Source organism: Sciurus vulgaris (assembly GCF_902686455.1).
Source record: "Sciurus vulgaris genome assembly, chromosome: 1".
Taxonomy (NCBI): Eukaryota; Metazoa; Chordata; class Mammalia; order Rodentia; family Sciuridae; genus Sciurus; species Sciurus vulgaris.
The window spans coordinates 108,965,581-108,992,378 of record NC_136461.1 but is presented as its reverse complement, the minus strand read 5'-3'; the positions used below and the strand labels follow the sequence as shown (position 1 = coordinate 108,992,378).

The 26,798-nt window shown below is 39.6% G+C and overlaps 1 protein-coding gene across 2 annotated transcripts in view; it reads right to left on the bottom strand.

The window, feature by feature from the left end:
* The window catches only part of NOTCH2 (notch receptor 2), a 157,803-nt gene extending 140,038 nt beyond the window's left edge, over positions 1-17,765 (bottom strand). For both annotated transcript variants that reach the window (XM_079140190.1, XM_079140191.1), the window contains exon 1: positions 17,510-17,765. In XM_079140190.1, coding sequence (XP_078996316.1) covers positions 17,510-17,633 — 124 coding nt within the window. In that variant the 5' untranslated portion in view covers positions 17,634-17,765. The remainder of the gene's footprint in view (positions 1-17,509) is intronic.
* Between the last annotated feature and the right edge of the window lie 9,033 nt (positions 17,766-26,798).

The window sequence follows — 26,798 nt, the reverse complement described above, 5'->3', positions numbered from 1 at the left end:
GGGTATTTGAGTTAACATGTGCACCACTTACTTTTCTGTAAACTGTACTTACACATAATTATAAATATCTCAGACTATAAAAGAAAACCTTTCACAGTGCTCCCACAATGGAAAAACAAAGTCTTAGAAATAATTATAGAGGGAGCAAAAGGGAGTGGCAGGTAGAAGAGAGTTTACAAAATCTTCAAAATGCAATTTGGAATTTTGTCTTAAAACAAAACAAAACAAAAATTCTGACAACCATTTGTTCAAGGCTGCCAAAACTTGAGATAAGCAATCTGTTATGGGAAACAAATGTTAAAATACGAAACCCTTTTCTGAGAAAGTAACTACACCAGTCCTGGCTAATCCAATTCTGAATCACTAATGACACCAGACCTTCTGGGTTGTCATAACACTACAAAGAAGTCCAAAGGGACAGACAGGGGCTCTCAGGCAAATATTTTCTCTGCTGTCATTGACATTTTCAATATGGCCACACCTCTGTCCTCCCCCACTCTTCCTACTTCTTCACTGTTGTTGGCTCTGCCACTAACCCTTTCCAGGCCTCAAAAACCAGAGGGTCAACATACTAATAATACATCATCTGAGTTGTGAGCACAGAAGAAAAACCACTTGACCAGAAAATCAAGAGCATGAATTCTCACCCCAACACTGACCTGGCTCCAATCCCTTTGGCCAGTCACTCTGCTTCTGTGGGTTTTTGTTTCCTTAATTTTAAAAGAAGGACGGATTACATGGGTGTTTCCCAGCCTGAGATTCCAAATCTCCAGATGCCTCTGAGGTTGTAATGAGAGATGATGAGGTATTTGTATTATTTCAAATGTCTAACAGAGATCATTCAATGGCTCTTTAAAACTAATGAAAACATCAAGTATTGCAGCCTTAGAGTAGTATTCCTCATTGTGGCACTGAATGGCAAGTGATAAGGTTTGCCATGTCACAGGAAATTTGAGAATGAAAGTATTGGACCTAATAGTGTTCTCAAAGCTTAACCTCAGAAACATCATTAAATGTGACATCCAGCCACAATGTACGGTTAATAAGAAATGGGGAAATGATTTAACACCTATCAATACAATTTGCACAAGAGACAAAATTTCTCCAAATGGGAAGTATAACCCATTAAGGGAACTTCATAAGGTCACAGGATACCAGTGAACAACTCATATGCTGCAAAGATGACATTCTATCTCTTATAAAAAAATACCACTAACAGCCAGGCACAGAGGTGCATGCCTGTAACCCCAGCTACTGGGGAAGCTGAGCAGGAGGATCACAAGTTCAAGGCATCATCTCAGCAACTTAGCAAGACCTTGTCTCAAAATAAAAAATTAAATATATATATATATATGTGTGTGTGTGTGTATACACACACAAAAACCAGAGGGTCAACATACTAATACATCACATATGTTTGTGTGTAATATATGTGTGTGTGTGTGTATACACACACACACACACACACACACAATGTCCAACCCAGTGGTACAGTGTCCTTAGGTTCAATCCCAGTACTGAAATTAAAAAAAAAAAAAAACACCATTAACAACAATAAGTACATACTATATTCTTACTATGTGCCAGACCCTGCAGATCCTATCCTATGGATATAATACCTATTAACTTATTTAATCCTCAGAGCAAACCCAACACTCATGTACTACTATTGTCCTCATTTTACAAATAACAAAACCAAGGCACAGAGCACTTAAGAAACTTTCCCAACGATACAGCACTAGTAAGTTTAGAGCCAGACTTGTAAGTGCCCCACCTTACCATCCCCAAAAGCTGACAACTTCCTCTCAAAGAGAAGTTTTCCTAAACACAAACAGTAGTGTCTCCAAGCAGAGTCCACAGGAGTCTGGGCCAGTGCTCTGGAGAGCAGCCCTCCAAAGGGTTCCTTCATTGCTGTGGTCCACTTTGGCCTAAAGACTCATCCTTAATGTCAAGTCCCCCGCCCAACCCTCACCCCCATTCTCCTTCTGAATTCCACTGCTTGTCCTTGTACTTAGAAATCACCTGAGAAGGCAAGGGCCTTCAATGCAATCAACTAACATACATCCATTTCTCTTATTCAGAAGATACGAAAGATTTCTAATAGGTTGGTTCTTCAAAGAAGGTAGTTTGGTGAATTAATTTTTAGTTATTCATATCATAAAATTTCTGTGCATCAGAAATGCAGTGGAGTAAGTAAGGGTGATGGGGCAGTCCCAGTTATAAATCTCGACTAAGCCACTTATTACCTGCATTAGTCTGAGCATGTGACAAACCTGTTTCCACACTTCCCTACCCACCTCTCTCAGGGTTGTTGAGAAGTGAAATTATGAATGTCTGTATAGCACTATGACTACCAAGGCCCAGGAGATGGATAGGGGTTTGAATCCGGGCTACTTCCCTCACTGTGACTCACTCCAACATCTCAACTATGAGGCTAAGCTCCAAATTCCTTGTCTGTACTATACATAAATACCATCTACCCAAAGGATAACCATGTGAATGATAGGAGGCAATACACGTAGAGTCCCTAATAGAATGACAGAGTAACACTTCAATTTTTTTTAAAAGAAAAAAGTTACCATATAAAAAAATCAAGTCACAAGTTTAAGTCCCATCTCTGTCACTTACTATCTGGGTGTAAATGGTATACAAGACACCTACCCCTCTGAGGTTCAGTTTCCACCAAAGGTTTTTAGGGATTAAAGGAGGCACTATGTGAGCACTTGCTGTACACTATAAATTGCTATATAAATGTTGGGTTTTTTTTATTTTATAAAATATTTTTATGTTAACTATATTTACTGGTCCTTCCAAGTATTTAGAAAACACTGAGGCAGAGAACTATTAAGCCATAGCAGGAAGACTGATGATCCCAAAAGTACAGTGAAGATAAGGGCAGGGTCAAAATACATTTAGACCAGGAGAGAACAGAAAACTGCCTTAAAGGAGAAAGATAAAAACAAATACTTATCAACAACCTACATTTTTAATCAGCAGCTTCACCTGCTGGTTAAGCCTTTCAGTGCACAATCGGGCATAATGATTCTCTTACTTCCTCCCAGAAACAGTATTAGACTTCAGGGTGAGAAAGAACTTCACTATCAAATCTCTTTCCCCATTCACAAATTAATTACATGGAAGGAACACAGAAAGAAGGACCACTGGACACAAATTGGGAGTCTTAGTCTAACTGGCGTTCTCTTAACCACCTCATTAAAAAAAAAAAAAAAAAAAAAAAAATGCAATCTTTCAGAGAAGTTTCCTTCTTTGGTTGGTCAGAAATGGCCCCAGGTCTCCTCACACTAAATATGGCAAGAGCTGGCAAATGACCAGCTCAGTAAATTCCAGTGTTACTTAAGAAAGCATTCATATTGCCCGAAATTACTCTGAACCAAACACTTGAGATCTGCAGGGCTTCTACATACAGCAGTTCAGCTGGAGCACTGAATGTCAAAAGCAGTGGGGTGCACTAAGAACACACCAGCTTGGAAAAAAGCAATCTACTCAGAACACACCAGCTTGGAAAAAAACAATCTACTCTTCTTTATTGCAACATTCTTTAGCAACAACACTGATCTCCTACCCACTGCGCACACAGCACTGCACTGGGACAGTGGGAGGCTGGAGGGAGAAATGGAAGAAACAGGTGGTGTCCATGGGGTGCCAAAACAGCAGGCTGCTTCAGTTAGTTCTGTCCCACAACTAATCAATTTGGGGAGGGGAAGGGGGGGAATCTTAGTCATCTGTTGACTGACCAAACTGACTGGCTAGACCACTGTACAGGCTTATCAATCAGGTCAAAGTGTCAGAATTAGCAGCGTGTGGTAGACATCGTATACTCCTGCCTTTCAGGGGTGGTACAGGCTTCAGAACTTGTGGATATCTGGGAAGATAGGACATTAGATTATCCCCAACCCCCCAACCCCAAAAATCACAAATTTGGCTCCAGAATATGCTGGTTCCCTACATCTTTTTTACTCAGAATTGAAGTAAATGTATATTTCCAAGGATATATATATATATAATCGACAGCATACTGGGGTTTTTTTTTGGGGGGGTGGAGGTGTTGGTACTGGGGGTTGAACCCAGAGGCATCCAACCATTGAGCCACATCCCCAACCCTTTTTTATATATATTTTATTTAGAGACAGAGTCTCGATAAGTTGCTTAGAGCCTCCTTAAATTGCTGAGGCTGACTTTGAACTCACAATCCTCCTGTCTCAGTCTCCTGAGGTGCTGGGATTACAGGCATGTGACACCTTGCCCAGAAACATGTTGTTTTATGATACAGTCAGATTCAAATTTTAAAACAGCTACAAAAAGTCCCATTTAAAAAATACATTAAAAAATTAAATGAGTCCACTAGAAATCAAAGAATAAAAAAGATTAGCCCATCAAATGAATAAGTTTTATATCAAAGTTAATAGCAATTTAATATGTCATATATATTGTGACATATTTAAGATAAAGGACAAATACCTTAAATATTTAAAGAATTTTTTCAAATCAGAAAAAAATTAACTTGGTCAGGTACAGTGACAAACACCTGTAATCCCAGCACCTTAGGAAGCTGAGGCAGAAGCATCACTAGTTTGAAGCCAGCCTCAGCAACTTAAGCAAGGTCCTGAGCAACTTAGAAAGTCCCTGTCTCTAAATAAAATACAAACAAAAAGGGCTGGGGGTGTGGCTCAGTGTCTCTGAGCTCAATCCCTAGGACCAAAGAGAAAAAAAAAAGAAAAAATAAACAAAGAAAACGAAAAAATAAAAATTGAACACTTTGATGGGTAAAAGACACAATTTGCCAAATAAACAAAAAGAAGAGAAATACAAATGGCCACTGATCACCTGAAAAAACAGGCAGCATTACTGTAATTTGAGAGGCTAACTAAAATGTGGTAGCATTTACCTCTTATCAAATGGGAAGTTTTAAAAATAGAACCTAGAATTGATGATCATTTACGGTTTCACTTAGGAGCATTTACGGTTTCATATCCTACCAATAAAAGTATAATTTGATAAAACTATATGAAAAGGAATTTGGCACTGTGTATTAAAAGCCACAGAAAGGTTTGGATTCTTAGATAAAATAATTTAACTTCTGGGAGTCTATATTATGAACTAAATGTTTCTACTAAGATTTATGAACAAAAATTTGTTAATCATAACATTATTTACAATTACAAAATTGGAAACTAAGAATGAATTTCATTGTAAATGAAGCATACTAGATAATAAAACAGTAAGCAGCCTTTGAAACCATATTCTTAAATAATATTTACATGTGTGAAAAATGTTCATATTATTTTAAGTGGTACAGAAGCAAAGGATAAAACTATCTATATTAAAATCCCAATTACAATCAAAGACACCAAAAATAAAAACTGGAATGCATTGAAATGTTAACCATGATGTTTGGGTTGGAGGTTACAGAATTATTGGAGATCTTAGTTTTCCTGTTTTTCAACATCACTTTCTAGGATAAATTTAGTAATCTTTCTTTTGGAAATTTAGCTTATTGGAAAAAATATCTCATAAAGGGAACGTTCTGTATGAAAAAGATCAATACCATATATATATGAAAATTTAAAAACCAAAGAGCTGAACAAATTAAATATGTAGTCAAAGGAGGGTAAACACAGTAAATCCATTATTAATAACATTATCTAATCATTAACATTAAATTTATGAAAAATGTTTTCAAATATGAAAATATTTGTAATTACCAAAGAAAAGCAGAACAGAAAATTGCCTTATGTATTAAAAATGTATTATGAATCAATGAATTTTTTAAATTTAAGCATACAGAATAAAAGCCCAAATATGGCTGGGCACCATGGTGCACACCTGTAAACACAGTGGCTCAGGAGGCTGAGACAGGAGGATTGAGAGTTCAAAGCTAACCTCAGCAATGGTGAGGTACTAAGCAACTCCATGAGAACCTGTCTCTAAATAAAATACAAAATAGGATGGGGGTTGTGGCTCAGTGGTCAAGACTCCCTGAGTTCAATCCCCAATACAAAAAAAAAAAAAAAGAAAGAAAGAAAAAAGACCAAATATGTATACCAAAATATTGTCATGGTATGACTATGGATTTTTTTAAGACTTTTTTAGATTTTCCAAACATCCTCCACTACTTCTAAATGTAGCTACTTCACTATCTCTCTCTTTCTCTCTCCCCCTCCTCCCCCTCTTCTCTCTCTCTCTCTCTCTCTCTCTCTCTCTCTCTCTCTCTCACACACACACACACACACACACGCAAATCTTGTACAGGTGCCAGAGAGAATCAAAGTATAAATATGAGTTAATTATGTGTAAACACAAGGGCTAATTCTGTTGCTATGTAAACCTACCTGAAATTGTTACAATGATTGTTTTAGTTTCTTTAAATCTCTTAGAAAATATGTGTCACTGGGAGTTACTATGAATTGTCACTTACTTGAAATAATAATAGACATTGCAAGTCTCAAGATATGGTCTTTTTCCTAAAAATCCTCATGAAAATTAGGAAGTGCTTTCAATAGTGTATGAAAGTAAAACATGCTTAATGTTTCCAATTAAAGAAGATCTACCAAATGAAAAGTCCTATTCACGGCATAGAAAAACATATAAAAACTAATTAATAATCAAAATATACATATCCTGGGCCGGCATGATGACAACTGCTTATAATCCCAACTACTCAGGAGGCTAAGGCAGGAGGATCACAAGTTTGAAGTCAGCCTCAGCAACTTAGCAAGTCCCTGTCTCAAAAAATAAAAAGGGCAGGGGATGTAGCTCAGTGGGCCTCTGGGTTCAGTCCCTAATTTAAAAAAAATACACACACACACACACACACACACACACCCTCAAACTTCAATGAGTTGTGAAACTTTCTGCATAAATGCATGTAAAAAACTGAGAACTAAACAAAAGTATCTTTGCAGCATTTTGAGAAGGTAAACAACTAGCACTACCTACCTCTGAGATTAATCATATGAGAAATGCAACAGAATAGATTATTTAGTAGGCAGTACTCAATTATTCTTATTTAAATGTTGGAAAAGGATGCCAACATAGAAATCTTTCCCTGCTAGGTACCAGTTAAAACAGACTACTGAAAATGTTTGAGACTTAAAAGCCTTCCACAATCATCTCAAAAGGGGGGCAGGGGGAAGGATGAGAATAAAAAGAGATGAACAATAAACAAACCACACAATTTAAAAATGCACCTGCCTCCAAACAAGGCAGTATACTTTAGAATACAACCACGGCTCCTAATTCAAAACCTTATTCAGCAAGTAAAACTGTATTTCAAAGAGAGGCTATTTGTTAAATGGAAACATATTATTAAGGAGACAACATCTGACTCCAATCAAAATATTATCATCATGTTTTCCTTACCTCACAAAACACACACAATCTTAATATGAATAAACATGTACACGGGTGGGAGAGCAACTCTTAACCCAGAACAGGTTCTGCAACATCACAGACCCAACCTGTCTTTCTGCAAGGATGAGTCCATCTTGGCATGATGTTTGGTTGATATATTCAAAGAACTCAGAGTTACTGCACAGCTGCCAATAACCTGCAGAAGGAACTGACTTGAAGACCAAAAACTGCCCCAGGCAGGCCTCTAAGGAAAGGTGCCTCCATCCAATGGGAGGAGAGACCCAGGCCCCCCACTGTCTGGCCAGAACACCAAAGATCACACAGCTGAGTCAAGGTCACTGGCCTGCAGCTCAAGAGGGGCAAGGGTCAGCAAAATGACCCCCCAAGAGCTTGTTCAATTACATCTAGTAATACACACACATTTGAGAAGCTGGTAGGACAGGGTTTTGCCAAGACAAGTACAAAAAGGTGAGGGAGATGTTGGTGTGATTCATCAACGCCACCTACAGCGGCAGCTCTGGGTGTGCCCACACCACACATCAGTCATTGCCTGTCTGTGATGAGAAGTTCCTTCATTAAGAACTGGGTCTTCCACAAGGGCTTAAGCATTAGACCAGAGACCCTGCACCTAATAGAAGAAAAAGTAGGCCCGAATCTACATCATGTTGCCTTAGGAACTTATTTTCCTTAACAAAACTCCTAAAGCATAAGAAATAAAATCAAGACTCAATAAACGAACAATCAATAACATAAAGAGAGAGCCTACAGAGTGGGAAAAAAATCTTTACCACATGCACTTCAGATAGAGCACTAATCTCCAGGATATATAAAGAACTCAAAAAACTTAACACCAAAAAAACAAATAACCTAGTCAATAAATGGGGTAAGGGACTGAGCAGAACTTCACAGAAGATATACAATCGATCAACAAATATGTAAGAAAAAAGTTCAACATCTCTAGCCATTAGAGAAATGCAAATCAAAACTACATTAGATATCATCTCACTCCAGTCAGACTGGCAATTATCAAGAATACAAGCAACAATAAGTGTTGGCGAGGATGTGGGGGAAAAAGATTCACTCACTCATTGCTGGTGGGACTGCAAATTAGTGCAACCACTCTGGAATGCAGTACAGAGATTCCTTAGAAAACCTGAAAAGGAACCACCATTTGACCCAGCTATCCCACTCCTTGGTTTATACCCAAAATACTTAAAATCAACATACTCCAGTGATACAGCCACATTAATGTTCACAGCAGCTCAATTCACAATAGTTAAGCTATGGAACCAACCTAGGCATCCTTCAACAGATGAATGGATAAAGAAAATGTGGTGTATATACACAATGGAATATTACTCAGTCTTAAAGGAGAATAAAATTATGGCATTTTCAGGTAAATGGATAGAGATGGAGAATATCATGCTAAGTGAAATAAGTCAATCCCAAAAAACCAAAGGCCGAATATGTTCTCTGATATGTGGATGTGATCCATAATGCAGGGTGGGCAAAGGATGAATGGAGGAACTTTGGGTTGAGCAGAGGGAAGTGAGGGGAGGGAAAGCAGGGGAGTGGGAAAGATGTTGGAATGAGATTGACATCATTAACCTAGGTACTTGTGTGATTACACCAATGGTATGACTCTACATCATGTATAACCATAGAAATGAAGAGTTGTGCTCCATTTGTGTACAATGAATCAAAATGCATTCTGTTTTCATGTATAACTAATTAGAATAAAAATAATTTTTTAAAAAGTTAGAAAATTGGAAGTGATAAAAATAGGGAAACACACAGCCTGGATAAGCCCCTTTGTGAGCTGTCATTGACACCTTTTTATCAGAACTTTATTAAGAAATGACCTCTGAAATAAATGAACGTTGCCACTGTAAAAGAAAAAGAAAAGAATCAACAAATGGGATGGTATTAAACTAAAAAGTTTCTTTACAGCAAAGGAAACAATCAAGAATGTGAACAGAGAGCCTACAGAATGGGAGAAAATCTTTATCACCTGCACCTCAAATAGAGCACTAATCTCCAGGATATACAAAGAACTCGAAAAACTTAACACCAAAAAAGCAAGTAACCCAATTAATAAATGGGCAAAGGAACTGAACTGGCACTTCACAGAAGACAATTGGTCAACAAATATATGAAAAAATGTTTAACATCTCTAGCAATTAGAGAAATGCACATTAAAACTAAGATTTCATCTCACTCCAGTCAGAATGGCAATTATCAAGAATTTAAGCAACAATAAATGTTGGTGAGGATGGGGGAAAAAGGTACACTCATACATTGCTGGTGGGACTGCAAACTGGTGTAACCACTTTGGAAAGCAGTATAGAGATTCCTCAGAAAACTTGGAATGGAGTAACCATTTGACCCAGTTATCCCACTCCTTGGTATACATCCAAAGGACTTAAAATCAGCATACTCCAGTGATACAGACACATCAATGTTCACAGCAGCTCAATTCATAATAAACTATGAAACCAACCTTAGTGCCCTTCAACAGATGAATGAATTAAAATTGTGATATATATACATACATATGTGTGTGCATATATATATATATATATATGTATATATTATGGAATATTACTCAGTCATAAAGAAGAATGAAATTATGGCATTTGCCAGTAAATGTATGGAACTGGAGAATATCATGGTAAATGAAATATAAGCCAATCCCAAAACACCAAAGGCCAAATGTTCTCTCTTATATGCGGATGCTAACTCACAATAAGAGGGGTTAGGGAAGAATAGAGTCATTGGATTAGACAAAAAGTAATGAAGGGAAGGAAGGGGGATAGGAAAGACAGTAGAATGAACTGGACATTACTATCCTATGTACATGTATGATTACTGGCCTACGTAATTTTACATCATGTACAAACAGAAGAATGAGAAGTTATACTCTATATATGTATATCAAAATATGTTCTACTATCATGTATAACTAATAAAAATAAATTTTTTTAAAAAAATAACTGGATCTTTCAAAGAAGATATTTCCAACTTAACTTGTCCTAGATCAGGTCTGGTATCCAGGACTGAGGACATAGCTAGCTAGCTCACTCTCGATCACTCGCTCTCTCTCTCTCTCTCTGTCCCTCTCACTACAAACCCCAACAGACATAACAGATACACAACATGTGCCAAATTTGTGTGTATACCCATGCCAATCAAAAGGATCCTTATCTTTTCTCTAAGTCAAATTTTGATACTTCTAAATTACAATAAGGAAATAGGAAAAGGCCATAAAGAACACAATAGCAGAGAAGCCCAGAGGGTGAGCTGTACTGCTGATACCTGGTGGTATCAGGATCTGGCTTTACTCCCCCTGGACTCTACAGCTCTTAGTCACCCAAACTACAGGAGGGTGTAGATGAGTGACTAACTGGCTGTATTTAATATTCCTAACTGCGTGCCCAACCGTCTTGTCTCCATGATGATGTCAGCTCTTGGAGGAAGGACGGGAACTCCTACTTGGTCAATGATTCCCACACATCTAAAGACTAGAATACCCTGAACTCCATACCACATGATGCCAAGGGTACACACACAAATTACGTGTGACAACATATCGCAATCCCCCCTCACACACCACTAAGTCAGCAGAGCTGCAAAGATTCTAAATCTTAAAACTGATAGTTAAGGATCCTACCCAAGAATTACAGAGAAATGTACATATTTATATAATAAACTAATACGATAATTGCTGTATTCACCATGACTCTTATTGTCCCATTTTCTTGTTTTTACTCTTCTTTTTAAGGGCACAATGTGTTTTCTGTCATATAACTAATATTCCCCCTCAAAAAGGAGAGAAAGGAAAAAAAAAAAAAAGATAGTAAGTAAGTCTTCCACCACTACCAAGGAACACTGAATCGTTTGTCCCAGTGGTATCAAAAATGTCTTTATAAGAGAAACAATCCTGAGCCCCTTGCAGACTGTTCAGTTCTGCTCAAGAACCCTAGATGCCCCCTTTATTCTCCCTTTCTGACTCTATTTGCTGGTATAACCTAGACACCTCAAAATCAAGACTGCCTGAAATAAGTGACCTGATATATCTTCTCAATAATCCATCTGAGGGAAGTGCCTGCCACTGGGTATGCATTCATGGGTTCATAAAATCGCACTCTCAAAGGAAGCATCCTTCACAAGATCTGAAGACAGAATTCCTTAATGGACACCCAACAGGCTGTGGAACCCCTATGCATTCTGGCACCTCAGGTAACATTCTGGTGGAGGGAGAAGAGGGCTTCCATCAAAATCATCCATGCATAAGCATGTCCTAAGACACAGGATAGTTAGCAGATTATTGTTTTAAAGACAAAACAACTTTACCTGCCTTAAGGGAGAATCAGAGGAGCTTCCTTCTTCCTAGTAAATTAGGCATTCAGGAAGATACAGACATAGTCAACAGGGAAGAAAGGATTACAGGACCCAGACAAGGCAACCTCTCTATGCCATTCTCAAACAGGCAAACGAAAATACAAAGCAAAACAAAATCTTGATTTTCCAGATTCACTCTGTCTTGATTCCAATTTTCCATAACATTAGAATCGTCTGGCTATTTCCTGAACACACAAATTCCCAAACACCATTCAGGACCCACTGAATCAGAATATCCAGAACACCCAGGTATTATGACCAAAAATGGGTTGGTGAAACATTCATTACTGGACAAATTTTTTTCCTCCTACCAGGGCCCACCTAGGTAGGAAGGAAGGTATGAAACACGTAAGCAGCCATCTCAGACAAGATCAACTTCATGTTCCTCACTGGGTTCCACTCTTTTTCAGACAGGTGGGTGTCTGTTCAGTAAAGGTTACATAACCACCTCTTTTGGATCCTTGTACCCACACAAGACTCAGGCAAATTCCTGAGACAATACCAATGGGTGCAAATCATAAAGGGACAGATTGCAGTCGAATATAAGATCTCTCGTAAGTATTATAGCTGGTCAAAGATAGACTAAACTGCCTCAAGAGACAGGGAACTGATTGTCACCAGAGGTGGTCAAACAGAGAGAAGGCATGCTACCACTTGTCCAGGATGTTATAAAAGAATCTCATCCAGCATGGGGTTCACAGAAGGACTAAAAGATTTTTAAAGCTCCTGCCAACACATAAGTTAACAAAATATGAAAACTGCAGGCACTGCTTAAGTAATAAAAAGCGATAGCATAAAAGTCTAGGTAGAGTCAGGTTTCAATGATGCTCTTCTTCAAAGGAGAAAGCAAAGGGACAAGCCATTGACTCATCTGCCACTCCTATAGAATGCCCCAAGGTGGCAAAGCGGGAGTCACAGGTGCTCAACCAAACCTGCTGCTCAGGTGACTCTGCATGTTGGGAGCATGCCAGGCAAGTTCTCCAGTTCTGTAGGACAGAGAAGGGATGTGTGTAGCAGAGTCCCTGTCCTCAAGGAGCAGAACTTTGTTCCCGAGAAAACTCACACACCATGTGTCTTGCACACCATGCATTTCACCTTTACCAGGCCTCCCTCCAGTGGTGGTTGGTGTTCAGAAAATATGTACATATCCTCTTGGTCTAGCAGAAATTTGCAATATCCAACTTACGATGAAAAAAATCTCAAAAATCTCATTAAAACAAACATAAACTTAAGATACCTCTAATATGTAAAAAATACTATTCCAAAAAATGACCAGTCCTCAAAATGACAAAATTACAATAAGGCATGACAATTCTGAACAAAATAATAACAAATGCTGGCCTATAGTAGTAATACAGGAAGCAGCAGAGAGTGAGAGAGGCAAGGGGTGGATGCCAGCACCTTTGAAGTTAAGGTTCCAAAGTCAAAGTGACCTTTATAAATACCAGAAGTGATCAGAAAAAAAAAAAAAAGAGAGAAAGAAAACACACACACACACACACACACACACACACTCAAAATGACAAGTTTAAATAAAACATATGGGAAAGGGGAAAATTTGGTTCTTCCCTAAATTTAAGGTAAGCAATGGCTCTTGCAAATATTACTTAAAATTTGTCCAGGAGTACCACAGTAGTCCAAAATAAGAAAATGACTAAAAGTAACTATTCAACTAAACAAATATTTGTTTACTGAGTGCCTATTAGATGCCAAGGCACCATGCCAGGTAGAGGAGTAGGGATATGAGTATTAGGAGAAACACTTAAAAGACCTAATTCTTTTCCTCCAGCACACATTAAAATAAGTATTTGATGATGTTTTGGGTGTTTTTGTGTACATAAACTCATTTGTACACAAAATACATGCAGTATGGAGAGTGGGAAAGATCCGGGACCTGTGGATCAAAAGAGAGAAATTCTACTCTCCTCTCTGTAATTGGCTCTGTGACCACAGACAAAGTATATGAGAAAATGGAGGACAAAAACAGTACCTCTCCTGCAAGGTCACCAAACCAATTAACAACAGACCTAACTGAAAATTTTTCTGGCTCCATGATCCTTCTAGTTCCATGATCCTTCCAAAATGCTACACATAGAGCAGACTGATAAAGAAAGAAAACCTTTTGGTTTCAAATCATTTGCAGAGAAAGAGGAGAAGACAGGAGAAGAAGAATCAGGAAAGGACAGGAGGAAAATGAATGGGCCAAGTTGAGACATTCACATACAGATATCCAGAAAGGAAGCACTTAAATATGAACCATAAACACAGCATAAGGATAATGAACTAAAATCTCATTCAATCCATGTTGGAGTTTTTCACTCTAAAACCATTTTGGACAAAAAGATAAAAAATCCAAAAATGATATATGTAAATTATCCTCAAGGAAAAAAAGATAGCAAAGAAGGGGAAGGCGAATTTATAATATTATTCAAATATAAGAAACTTTCTACAGAAACAATGACGACACTTTGTGCCTAGATGAACAAGAAGAAATTAACATTATATTCTATAGCTTTTATGTTAATAATTTCTAAATTCAAGAGTCAGAAGGGTTAAACACTGGATTGGCTAGCTATCATTAGGATCATTACGGGAATTATTAAATTTATAGAATCCATACACCACTTGAAGGCAGAAAAAATAGAATTGATCAATGAGTTTCAACCAGGTTCCTGTGTCAAAATCACTTATAAAACTTAAAAAAAAAAAAAAAATGCAGATTCTTAAACCTACTGTATGGGAATTCCTGGGCATCAAGTCCAAGAATAATTCCAGCTGATTCTGATGCTGCCAGGACGAACAGCTCTGTTCAACCACAATGGAAGGGGCAAGGAGGAGGATCACTAGGAATGGCATCAGAGAGTGGGAACTAGATCAATGCAAATTTTGTGGGCAAAATAGAATTTCTGTGGGTGTGATATTTTAAAATGTATTGTAAGGCTGCTCTGAAGCATCCAAGCATATCCCACTGAATTAAGACATTCTTTAAAGGTCCTGAAGTCAGCAACTACAATCCAGGTGAACCAAAAGTTGTTCCTTTATGCCATCAGAAGCCTGCAAAAAAAGGCAGGACAGTGGGAAGGGGGTGGAGAGATGTTCAACAAGATATGAATGTTTAAAAAATGAAAACCCAAGGAAAAGAAGAGATAACACAAATAACCACTCTCCCCACAACAAAGCATACCTCAAAAAGGAGATAAATAATAATATAGAAGGACAAAGGGAAATAGTTTTAGGGTAAATTTCATCTCTATCTGAAAGAAACAATTGTTCTTTGTAATGTTTTTTTTTTAAACACTCGAATTCAGCTGAGAAATTATCTAGCAGGTAGCAAAACCAAGGAGTCACTTCCCACTGCAAAGCTAAAGAAAACAAGGAGCAAGGGGTGGTCCTGGATAGCTGTTTAGACAATCAGACAGATGGGCTGACAGCTCCTTGCCTTAGGAACTTGGTGATGTTTAAATTAACAATTGGCCATAAGCCAAACACAGGACCACTCAAGTTTGGAAGGGGTGTGTTATAATTAATTGGTCCTTGGCAAAATACAATCATAAGAATTAGGACAAGAAGCCTTTACTGCTAGACTCTGAGATTTAAGACTTGTACTAAGAAACAGGGTTTTAATCTCTTCTATTATAGCAGTTTAGCATCTAAAGAACACCTGTCTAAAAATCAAAATGTCTAAATCCTACGCTTTGAACCAACTTGAGTAACACTCAAGATGACCCTCCATAAGCTAAGCAGTAATAGCACTACCTCGCCAGATCAGGAGGATATAGTTCTGTTAACTGGGGTCCTAGAATGAGCAAAGCCCTATGTGGCAGAGTAATTATCTTTCTTATTATTTAATATTGTTTGTAATAACCTTTCAGTTGTATTGAATGTTTCCTTATAACCCTCTAAAGGTTATGCCGTTAGTCCTATTCATAGGCGGAGAGACTAAAGATCATGAAGACTATATTATTTACTAAACAAAATAAGTTAATGGTAGGCCAAGGACTGTAACCCTCAGAATATTTCATTGATTGTATGCCTTTTATTCTAAATCTACTCTTATACTAAAGTTTCTACTCAAAGAAAAAGGAAAGGCAAAAATGCCATTACATGCATTTTTAAAAATATTTCAGAAACAACAGTTTTGTTTCATCATCACACAGCCTCCTGGTCCACTTCTGAAATTCTTAGGGACCTAGCAGTGTATGAAATTTGAACTTTCCAAGAAGTATCTGGTTGGTGCTGAACAACCCAGTACTGTTTTCAGGTGATAAATAACCTTGTTCTCTTTTCAACATCTGTGATTGGCATGTTGGCTGCCTGTTAACAATGAACAAAGACCATGTTTTTCTGAAGCTCATCTTCTCCTTTTCTTTGAAAAGAGACATAGTTCATGTACTAGTTTTTGGTAAAAGTAAAATCTTCCTTCAGATTAGGCTCAAGAAAAAAAAGGGGCCCTTTCAATTCAACAAACATGCACAAGACCCTACCCCAAAAGAAACAGAGTTCGGAAAGAATAAGTTCAGCTCCTGTCCTGAAAGGACTTCTGAACACCTGTTAAGAGCCATGAGTTTTATATACATTCTTTAATTAATCCTATTAGCTGGGTAATTTCATTCCCACTTTACTGGTGAGTTCATATAGCATTTTGAATCCAGAATTATAGAGCAGAGCCCCCCAAGTCCAACTTCTTGCCACTAAACAGTCTAAAGAAATTCAGAATCTAAAAGTGCAGATGGAATGGGTGAAATATGTTTCCTTCCTTGCTCCAACTCTGTTAGAAAGACTGTTGGGAATATCCAACCATAAAGAGGCTTTCCTCCAAAGCACTTTGAATCAACGTATCCACTTTTCCTTGCCCGCCCCGCCCCGCCCCACCCCCAACCATGCCAAAAGAGCTGCAAATGCCGCTGCCAGGTTGGAGGAGTTGATGATCGTCACACCACATTCCTGGGTCTGGACACACACTGAACAGCAGCAGAGCTCCGCTCCTCGGAAAGAATAACAGCAGTTGAAATTTTTAAATCATGTGGTTCAGCATGCAGCCACACCAGTTTCTCTACTGCTCCTGCCTCCACCTTTCAAAGACGAGCAACACGCCCGACTCATCAACACACCCAACTCATCCAGACCGCCAATCCGGTCGGAGTGTCCAAAACTCGGGCGCGCCACAAAACCCTGTCCTCATCCCGACCAAACCACACACCCAGACTGCGTGCTTCGCTTGTCCGGCAGTGAAGGGTAAGCCCTTGGGCTTGGAGGCCCTACCCCCGCTCGCTCCACGCCAGAATCTGGCATTCCTTCGCTCTGCCCATCCGCGGCCCGTGGCCGGCAATGGTTCGCCCTAGGCAGCCAGCTCTTGGCTCTCCCCTGACCCCCAAGAAACGCGGAACTAAAAGAGCAAAAACTGTTCAACTCCTGTGCTCCGAAGAGGCAGTTTCTGAGCCTCGTTGCGCGGGCCTCGCTCCGGCAGAGGAGGCGTGCATGGGGCCAGCGGCAGAGCCCAGAGGGAGGCGGCGGGGAGCGCGGGGGAGGGGCCGGCCACGAGCAGGGACCCACGATGTCCAAACTTTCGGGAACCAAGTGGCCTCACTCTGCGCGGGCGGCGGGGCCCTGCTGCGCAGAAAGAGAACCCGGGGGGTTGGGGGGTAGTTCGCCCCAGGTGGCCGGCCTGACGGCCGGGCTTGACCCAACACTAAGCGGCCAGAGCGCTGGGGACAGCGCCCCTCAGTCAAATACTCACCACGCGCCGGGGCCGCGCGGCACAGCCACAGCGCCAGCAGCGCCCACAGCGGGAGCGGAGCGCAGGGCGGCATCTTCTCGGTCGCCTCCTCCTCCCTCCGCCGCCGCCTGGGCAGATCCAGCATGGGGAGGGGGTCCCGACCCAGGAGCCCCACTTCTTCGCCCCTCCTGCTGCTGCTGCTGCTGGCGGTTCACCGCCCGGCACTACCTTCCGAAGCTCGGGCTTGAAAGCCTCGACTGCCTGCACCGCGGGTCCGCCGCTCGCCGGCCGCCGCCTCAGCCGCCGCCCGAAGTTTGGCTGAAACTTTCTCGGGTGTGCAGCGAAGCAGCCTCGTGTGTCCTTCCGCCTCGGCCGCCTCCTCCCACCCGCAAAGCCCCGCCCCCTGTCCGCCGCAGCCTCGGCCCCGCCGCCTTGGGCACCCAGGGGTTTCCCGCAGGAAGAAGCGCCGGCACGAGCTCCGCGCGGAGGGATCTACTACGAGAACTCAGACACCCCCACTCCCCAGCCATCCTTCCCCAACCCGCGCCGGGTAGCGAAGCGCCTTTACACGGTCCGCGCTGGAGCGCCTAGCTGGGCGGTGCCTCTGCTGAAGGGGTGGGGTGAAGGACTCTGAACTTCAAACACTCGGGTTTGCCAGTATCATGAACTTGTAGGGAGAGACATACCTCAAGCCCCCCCACACACACACACACACACACACACACACACACACACTCTTCCCAGCCAGCTAGAGGAATGCGTAGAGTATGACCAGTGCTGTCAAAGATGGAAATGGGGGCTAAGGCGCCAAAGTCCATTTAAAAGCAACAGGGCCATCACCTGGGCTGTGTTTCTTCAGTTCAGGTTGGCATATACTTCTGAAACGCCCTACTTTGGCGTAGGAGTGCTTGAGACAGAGTAATGATACCAAGATGTATTAGCTATTTCAAGAACGAAGACTTTGCTGCTGTGGATTAGGGGGATTCAGGGAAGACTTTAATAAAGTATCTGAGATGAGAGCAAGATCAGTAAAATGTGTATGAGTAGACCAGCTGAGGATATTCATTGTAACATTGTTGTAGCCCAAAATTGGGGACAACCTAAATGCCCATTCATAGAGTGCCAGATGAATAATGTATAATACATTTCTAAAGTGAAGTGCAGTACAGCAATTGAAAAAATTATCTTCATATATGTCCACAGGCATAAATCTTGAAAAACCAAATGATAGTGAAAAAAAACTAATTGCAGAGAGAGATGTAAAATGTGTCATTTATGTATATCTAATTTTTTTCAAAACAATACTATATATTATTTTTGGATGCATATGTATATAGTAAAAGAAAATAATCAGAATAGTGATTACTTCCTGGCAGGACAATGGGAGATGTCTTCTGGCCTGGGTACAAGAGGGTTTGTAAAAGCTGAAATTAACAACAGACAACAAATTGTGTGGGCCTGTCATTCCAAGAAAGAACCCACATAAAAGCAAAAGTACATACAAGGGAATAGTAGATGACTTCTGGCACTGTTAGTAGTAAGGGGAGTCAAAGAGGAAAATGGGGTTGGGAACAGATCATACATTCTTTGAATGACAAGCTGAAAAGTGGAAGCAGGGATATTCTCTCTCAAATCATAGAAAACCATCGAAGGTTTTTGAGCAGGGGTAAGACTTGATGGAAAGGAAGTTCGCTTTGATAATCCTGTGCAAAATTGATTGTCATGAGCAAGAGGTGAACTGGAGCTCCAGGACCAGTCAAAAGTTTGAAACAGTCCAAGCATAAGGTAGCGAAGCCCTGAATTAATGGGATACATGGCAAAGTGGAAAGGAATTGATGGTTCTGAGAGAATCTGGAAAAAATGCAAGGGGTAATGGGACAAGATTTTTGTGATTAATTGGATATGGGGAGTTTACAATCCTATTGGGATGGGAAAGTCTACCCACAGAGCCTCTCCCTGACTCTATAGGACAAAGTCAAACTTCTAAAATGGTACATACAAGTGGTTTTCCCCATTGGTTCCCAACTCCTGATATCCCTGCCCCCATTGTGAACTTTACCACAGTAACAGTATTGAATGACTTCAGATTCTCCAAATATATCTTGCTGTTTCTGACTCTGTACCCTCTGTTCCCTTGACTTGAAGTGACTCTTATAGTCCCTTCCCTCCTCCTCTGGAAGGACTTCTAATCATCATTCATCCTTCACTCCTAAGAAGGCTTGCAGACACTGTAACCAGGTTCCTACCCCTAACAGACAGTCCCTCCACTGTACTGCTTCCTTTATCTTACACTGATATCTATTTTTCACACAGGACTTTTGTATTTCTATCTTCTCAGCTAGATTAGGAAGTCTTCATGGGCAAGGGACCATGGCCATATTCACCCACAGTGTCCTATTCTAGGTTGAACTAGAATATGAAACAGCACTAACCAAGCATAAAATAGTCGATATGAGTGTAGGCCCGTGATGTTACAAAAACTGTACTTTAGTATTTTAGAACAGATAAGCAAGTACTATTACTGAAAGTAGTTACCCTGGGATGTTAGAAATATATTATTTTTAAAATAACATAATTTATCAAAATAGTTTGAAATTTCTCTTATGCATCTTAAGTTTTTTTAAAGAGAATAATATTAATATTTTGTTTCTGATCCCCACTGTCTGATCATTCCCTTACTCACTAAAGATATTTCACAGTGAGTTGGCTGTATTCAAATTTTAAAAGTTCATCTGCAAAGATCAAATTTGTCACTATTAAAATATATTCAGAAGGAAAGGTACTTATCCCTGAAGAGCAGCTCCCAAAATGACTATAGCTATAACAACGTTATTAAAATAGAAGTGTAATTCCCTGGTGGCTGAAAACAACTATTATGTTCAAGTAGTTTTTGTTGAATTTGTTGTAGTGTCATCTGCTATAATGTTAAACTCACTGTGTATGTTCTGGCAAGAATAAGAAAAAAGGGCTGGGATCGTGGCTCAGTGGTAGGACACTCACCCAGCATGTGTGAGGCACTGGGTTTGACTCTCAGCACTGCATATAAATAAATAAAAATAAAGGTCCATCAACAATTTAAAAAAATTTTTTTTAAAAAGAATAAGAGAGTAAATGTGAATGGAAGAAGGCTGGACTGAAACAAGTACTTTGAAAGACATGTTTTGAGCAAGATATGGATATAAATTGATTTAAAAAAAAAAAAAAAACGCTAAAAAGGAACTGAAAGCCAAGGGAAAAAATTGGGATCAGAAAAAACTTAGAGATATGAACAAGCCCCACCCATCAACCAGCATTTTAGTAAAGATTTACCATGGGCCAGATCCTGGGCAAGGATTTGAGGGATAAAGAGAAACAAGTAAAGAGAATTAAGATCCAATGTGACAAGCAGAGTGTTGTAGATTCACAACTGAGGGACTGTGAGTCCTATCTCAGCCCACAGGTGATAAGGGAAGGCTTCCAGGAAACCCAACAACTAGACTAAGAATTGGAGAACCAAACCATTAATTTAATCAGGTTGCAGAAGAGGAGATTCTCACATTATGAGGGTTAAAGCTGTTCCAGACACACAGCAACATGTATGGAAGCAGGGTGAAATGGAAATCAGAATTTGTTTCCTGAACTGGGAAGAACTCAGAAGCTGTGGGAATACCGAAAAGATGGGCTTGGATATGAGATTGGTAACTGCTTAGATAAAAGAGGAAAGAAGTAGATGAAGGAATCAGCAGTACCTTGAGGCATGAAAATGCTTTTCCCAGATACAGGATGTAAAGGAGAGAGAAAAGGAGGTTGATAGTGAAGATTAGTAAGCAAGATACCAATATAGCTGGAAGGGGAAAACTGGGTTCTGGAGTTAATAGCAGTAGCTATTGTCAGCCTAGGGAGACCTGGGCGTAGCCTTACTGATTAGCAAAATGGAATTGCACTCTTGCATTGGCCTCTTCCCAAAATTAAGCCTAACTAACTTCCACTGTGTACATGTATTTCTCTGATCACTATCAGAAGCTGGAGTGACTTGTAGTCATATCTCAAAACTTGAGTAGCCACTGAACATGTGAAAGGTCCAAATCTGCCTGAGAATGTCAGTCCCAAGTGTATGTAGCAGTTCACTCAAAACTGAATTGGGAAATGGTCTTCCCCAAGAACATTGCTTCTAGTCATAGCAAATTATACTTCATAGGAGAGAATTGGCAGGAAAACATTGCCAAAGTTCTATAACTAAAACTCAGTCTCCAGAACCGAATTAAAATATAGATTTTTATATAGATCTTTAGCAGTAGAAAAACATGAATAAGAGCTACCAGTAGTTTTAATCAGAGCTTAAAATTACAAATGTCTTTATTAAGACATTTAAAACTCACATGTAAAATTGCCTACCAAAGCAAATATAGGATAAGACAACTCATTTATTCTCATCTGTCCTCTCAGATTCAATAGGCTGTAAAAAACTCAGAGGCATAGACTGGCTCAATTGCTTATTTTGCCCCAGTTTATAGCATGTAGTATACATAAATGCTCAATAAATAAATGTTAAATAAGGAACATATATTTCTTCCCTTCTTTTTTTTTTTTTTTTTTTTTTCAGTGCTGGGAATTGAACCCAGGGCCTTGTGCTTGCGAGGCAAGCACTCTATCAACTGAGCTATCTCCCCAGCCCAGGAACATATATTTCTATATAAATTGGGGAGAAATAAAAATCTGAAAGAATGCTTTGGTGTCTTGGAAAAATCCCCGGCTGAATCAATCAAATGCTATAGGTACTGAAGTCAAGATACAGGGTAGGTATTAAGTTTAGTTACCTCACATATCTCACCACATAACCTAAGGAATCCAAAATGTGTGGTGAGATGTTTTGCGGAAGAAGGAATTAAATAGGAAGATTTCTTTGTTTTAATGATGTCTTGCTTTTGGGCATGCTTCAGAACTTTTAAGCGTATTATCTCATTTGATCCTCAAAGCAATCGTGGGAAATAGGCAGACCACTCATTATTATCCCCATTTCACAGATGAAAAAAGTTGAGATAAAGTCTTACCCAAGGTGAACCAAGTAATTAATGACAGAGCTAAGACAAAACCTCACTGTTTCTGTCTTCTTATTCAGTCTCATTCCACTGCATCTTTCTGCAATCATACAAAGCATATCCAACATATTTAATGTGAGAATCTCTGGGCAGAGAGCATTAGTTGTTTTCTTTTGTCTTTTTTTTTTTTTTTTCTATATTGGGTCAGAGAAACCTGACCCACTGTCATTGGGAAACCTAAACAAGTGAATATGTTCTTTAATTTTAAGGCATTTGTGGGGAACGTACCCAGGTTGCAGAGCACATCCTCGATTCTGGCAAAACAGACATAAATAAGACCAACCCAGCTCCTGCTCTCTGAAAATCACAGTGCTTTGAGAGAGACCAACACATAAATAACATAACTACATCAGAGATAAAGTACAGGGCCATGGGAAAGTAAAGAACACTGTGATTAATTTCAAGGTCACTTGCATTTCCTCCAGTCCCTCCTGTCAGATATGAACCAAGGTGGCCGATGTTACTGATTGTGAACAGTGGGAAAACAGGGAGCATCTCTTACTCATCTAGTATTCCTGTTTGTAAACCCGAAAGTAATGGTTCTTTGCCTTAAACACAGTAAGTCCTCAATAAAGACCCATATTCTGAAATTTCCATGAAGTTTGACCAGAGAATTTGTTTGTTCAAGTTCTAAAGAGCAGAAGTTAACCTTAAGATTCAAATCAGCTGAGATTAGGAGCCAGCCAGACCCTTCCACTGAGTATAGATCCAGTTGTCTCTGCTCTGATTAAGTGTAAAAATAATATAGGTAGTTGTAATTTTGGCTTCCTTACATATTTTTAACCCTTTTACAAATGTATTTTAATGTAATTGAGGATGAAGAGAGGAAAGTTTGAGGTTGTCTTTGTATAGCGACCTATTCCTGGGTTTGGGGTACAGCTCCATGGTAGAACACTTGGCCCAGCAATTGAGTGGTCACTTTACCACTACCTGATTTAAAGCTTCTCTTACATATGTTTGTACCAAGAGGTATCACATTTTGCTTCCTAAGTGGGCGTATACTTTTCATACATAATGATGTAAAAAAGAGCTGACCTTCATGCATCTTGGTTCAATAGCATCTCCTCAATTCAAAAGCATCATAAATCCACAACTGTGTAATTATCAAACCACACTATTATTGGACAAGTCTCAGTGCTTCAGTTACTAAGTTGGTTTTGCAACTCTGAATATTTATGAAATGTTATGGCATTTGTTCTCAGAGACTATTTAGTTGTTTCTACCCAACATTTTTATATTTTGCCTTCATGATTACCCAAGAAATTCTTGAACAGTGAAAATCCAGGCACACAGAAAGTTTCTATCTTAAAATATGGAAAATCTTCATACCACCTAGGCACAGATCACATCTAACTAAAGTCCTCTGAAGCAGAAGAAAAGGGAACATTTTCTTACAATGTGGAATTCCAAATGATGAACTAAATATGAGAGTGGGGGCATCAAAAGTAATGAGGGGAAATCCCATTTATTAAAAAAAAAAAAAAAAAAAACCTCCTTCAAAGTAAGTAATTCATCAGGAGATAATTAATGGCTGGCAAACAGGTATTTATAAACAGAAGCGTACATGACCTTAACGATAGGGTTTGCTTCTGAAAACACTCTAATTAAAAAGGGAAAGAGTAATTTTATAGGAAAGTAAAATCAGTGGTGTGTATGCCTGCTAATGTGTGCAAACAGACAGAGGTGGTAATTGCTGGGCTCGGACCAGGTATCTGTTGCCAAAGATATAGACGTGTAAATATGCAAATAGGGTTTTTGATAAAGCTACAAGTGTGTCAGTATTTTGGGTCAGTTTGGGATAGAATTGAAATTGGAAATTCTGAATATGAGAGGTGGTTGCATCTGAATTTCCCAGATAACAACTTTTTTTCATCATTTCATTTCAGGAATAGTGCCAATATAACCACTTTGTCATTTTACTCAGACCATTGATCCAAACCATTTTTCTTTGAGAGCTTGACTTCTTCTTTCTTTTAAACTTAGTGGACTCTAAGCAGGAATTGAAGATTGAAGAACAGATGATGGTGAGACAGAATGTTTCCCACATTGATTTCCATCTGAGCCCATCTTTCCTGCTTCAAACAACCCTGAGAACAGTTCACACCTCTATTGGTTTCTTTTGCAAGATATATTTGCCCCCAAACAGCCTTCCTTAATAAACTCTCATGATCTAGAATTCTTTCTACTGATGACCATCATTTGAGAGTATTACTAAAGATAATGGTTGGGCAAATAGATATTTTTTAAGCAAGGTAAGGAATCGTAGGGTAAGCACCACCTTCTAATGTAAACCCCAAGTTGCTGGGAATTAGGAAGGAAATTTTAAGTCTCAAAAAAGGCAAACTTAGAACATGCATAAAGTAGCATACTTCCTTACTCATCTACCACTTGGGGTTTTGAGGAGAAAGGGGAAGTAAGAAGATTTGAACAGAAGAAAAACAGAACAGAAGAGTAGGAGAGGAAGGTGAAGGGTCCTCTGGAGTAACATGCACCTGTTTAGAAGTGGGGAAGTAGAATGCACAGGAGCAAACAAAGAAGCAAAGTGGAGATCCCCCTTGCACAACGCCTCTTCCCTCTGAAGGCCTGGGGTGAGCCCATGGTATTGTCCCAGCAGCAGGAGAGGCCAGCCCTCAGCATACCTCCCTGAATTCCCTCCAAAAAATTCAATTATTCCTGGTCCAAATCAGTATCCTCCATCATAAATATTCATAGATAATGGCAAACTAATGACATTGATTGTGATCCCGGCAGCCAACCTTAATGGGAGCCTACTATGTGTCAAGCACTTATTAAGTACTTTACCTACTTTATTGTTTGTAATACTCCAACCAGCTTATGAGTTAGTATCATTTCCACCTCCTAGATAAATTAAAACCAGAGGAAGTTGCTCAAGATCACACAGCTTCTAAATGATAAGCCGAGGTCCATCTGACCAACCCCAGTGACACAGTTGACCTCTGCTTGCTACTCTTTGCCCACAGGTCTCTGTCTCAGTGATCCAATCCCACCATTGTTCAGATGATCCATTTGAGCATTAAGTTATGTTCTAATTATTTATTGTAAGCCTGGTCTCCCAAGTTATTGTGAGACAAGGACTTATCCCATATACCTCTTTGTGCTGTCCTACAGCATGGTACCCAGCCTCCTGCTTGGCACCCTCCAACTCTGAAGCAACTCAGACTTCTTTTCTCTGCTCTGCCTGCCACATGGGAGGTCAGGCAACTTTGTTGATTGGTTCCACACTCTACCTTTTTACTTTGAAATATTCACTTCTAATATTCTCTTCCTAATAAAAGACAAAAACCAATAAATAACCAATTATATGCACTGCCATAACTTTAATTGTAAACATAAAAACATCCATTTAAAGTTATAGGAAAAATTACCCCTCATATCACCACTGATAGCATTTTGGTATGTTTTATTCAGTTGTTTTTATATGCATATTTCTACAGTGTCTTAATCCACACATGCATAGAGTTTTTAATCCTGGATTCTCAGGTAATTTATAAATTATAAATATTTTACTTTGATGCTACATAGATGCCATATGTAGTATTGTTATTGTCTGCAGAATATTCCAGTGTTAATTGAGATAAAGAGCTAGAATACATTCTGTATTGGTATTGGGATCTGTATCCAGAGTTATATATCTTATTGAAGAAATAGCCCTTGGAGGCAAAACTCACATGCTGCTTTCATTGACAAAGTCAGTTGAATGACTGGATGGGCCCTTCTTTATCTTGAATCAAGGAGAAGGAGCCCTCCCAAAGAATCCCCTGTTGCAGTTTTCTCCCCTGACCACTTGCCCCCTCTATGGCGTTTACAAGTCTTTACCACTCTTCTCTTTCCCACTTTCTGTTCCGTGTTTCCTTCCCAGTAAAAGTCTTCACTTCCTACTTCTCTAAAGACATCTCCTAGCTCAATGTCACATCCCCTGTAAGACATACCCTGGACCCCACCAGTTTTGTACTGACAGGCCAGCCCATCTAAGAACTCTCCAGGCTCGTCCCTCAACCTCTTGACCTATCTCTTTTGTTGCCACCTTTTCTTCCTCCCCTTGTATCTCAAAGAAAAGAATCTTCCATGTTTCAGTGCTAATCCACTTGCATCGGCCCCTGATTTCATCCCCTTCTGCCCTTTTCCAGGATCATTTTGCCATTCATTATCCATGTGCCCCCACCCCATCTCACCATGCTTCTCTACTGGCTTAATCCCCTTAGTCAACAAGT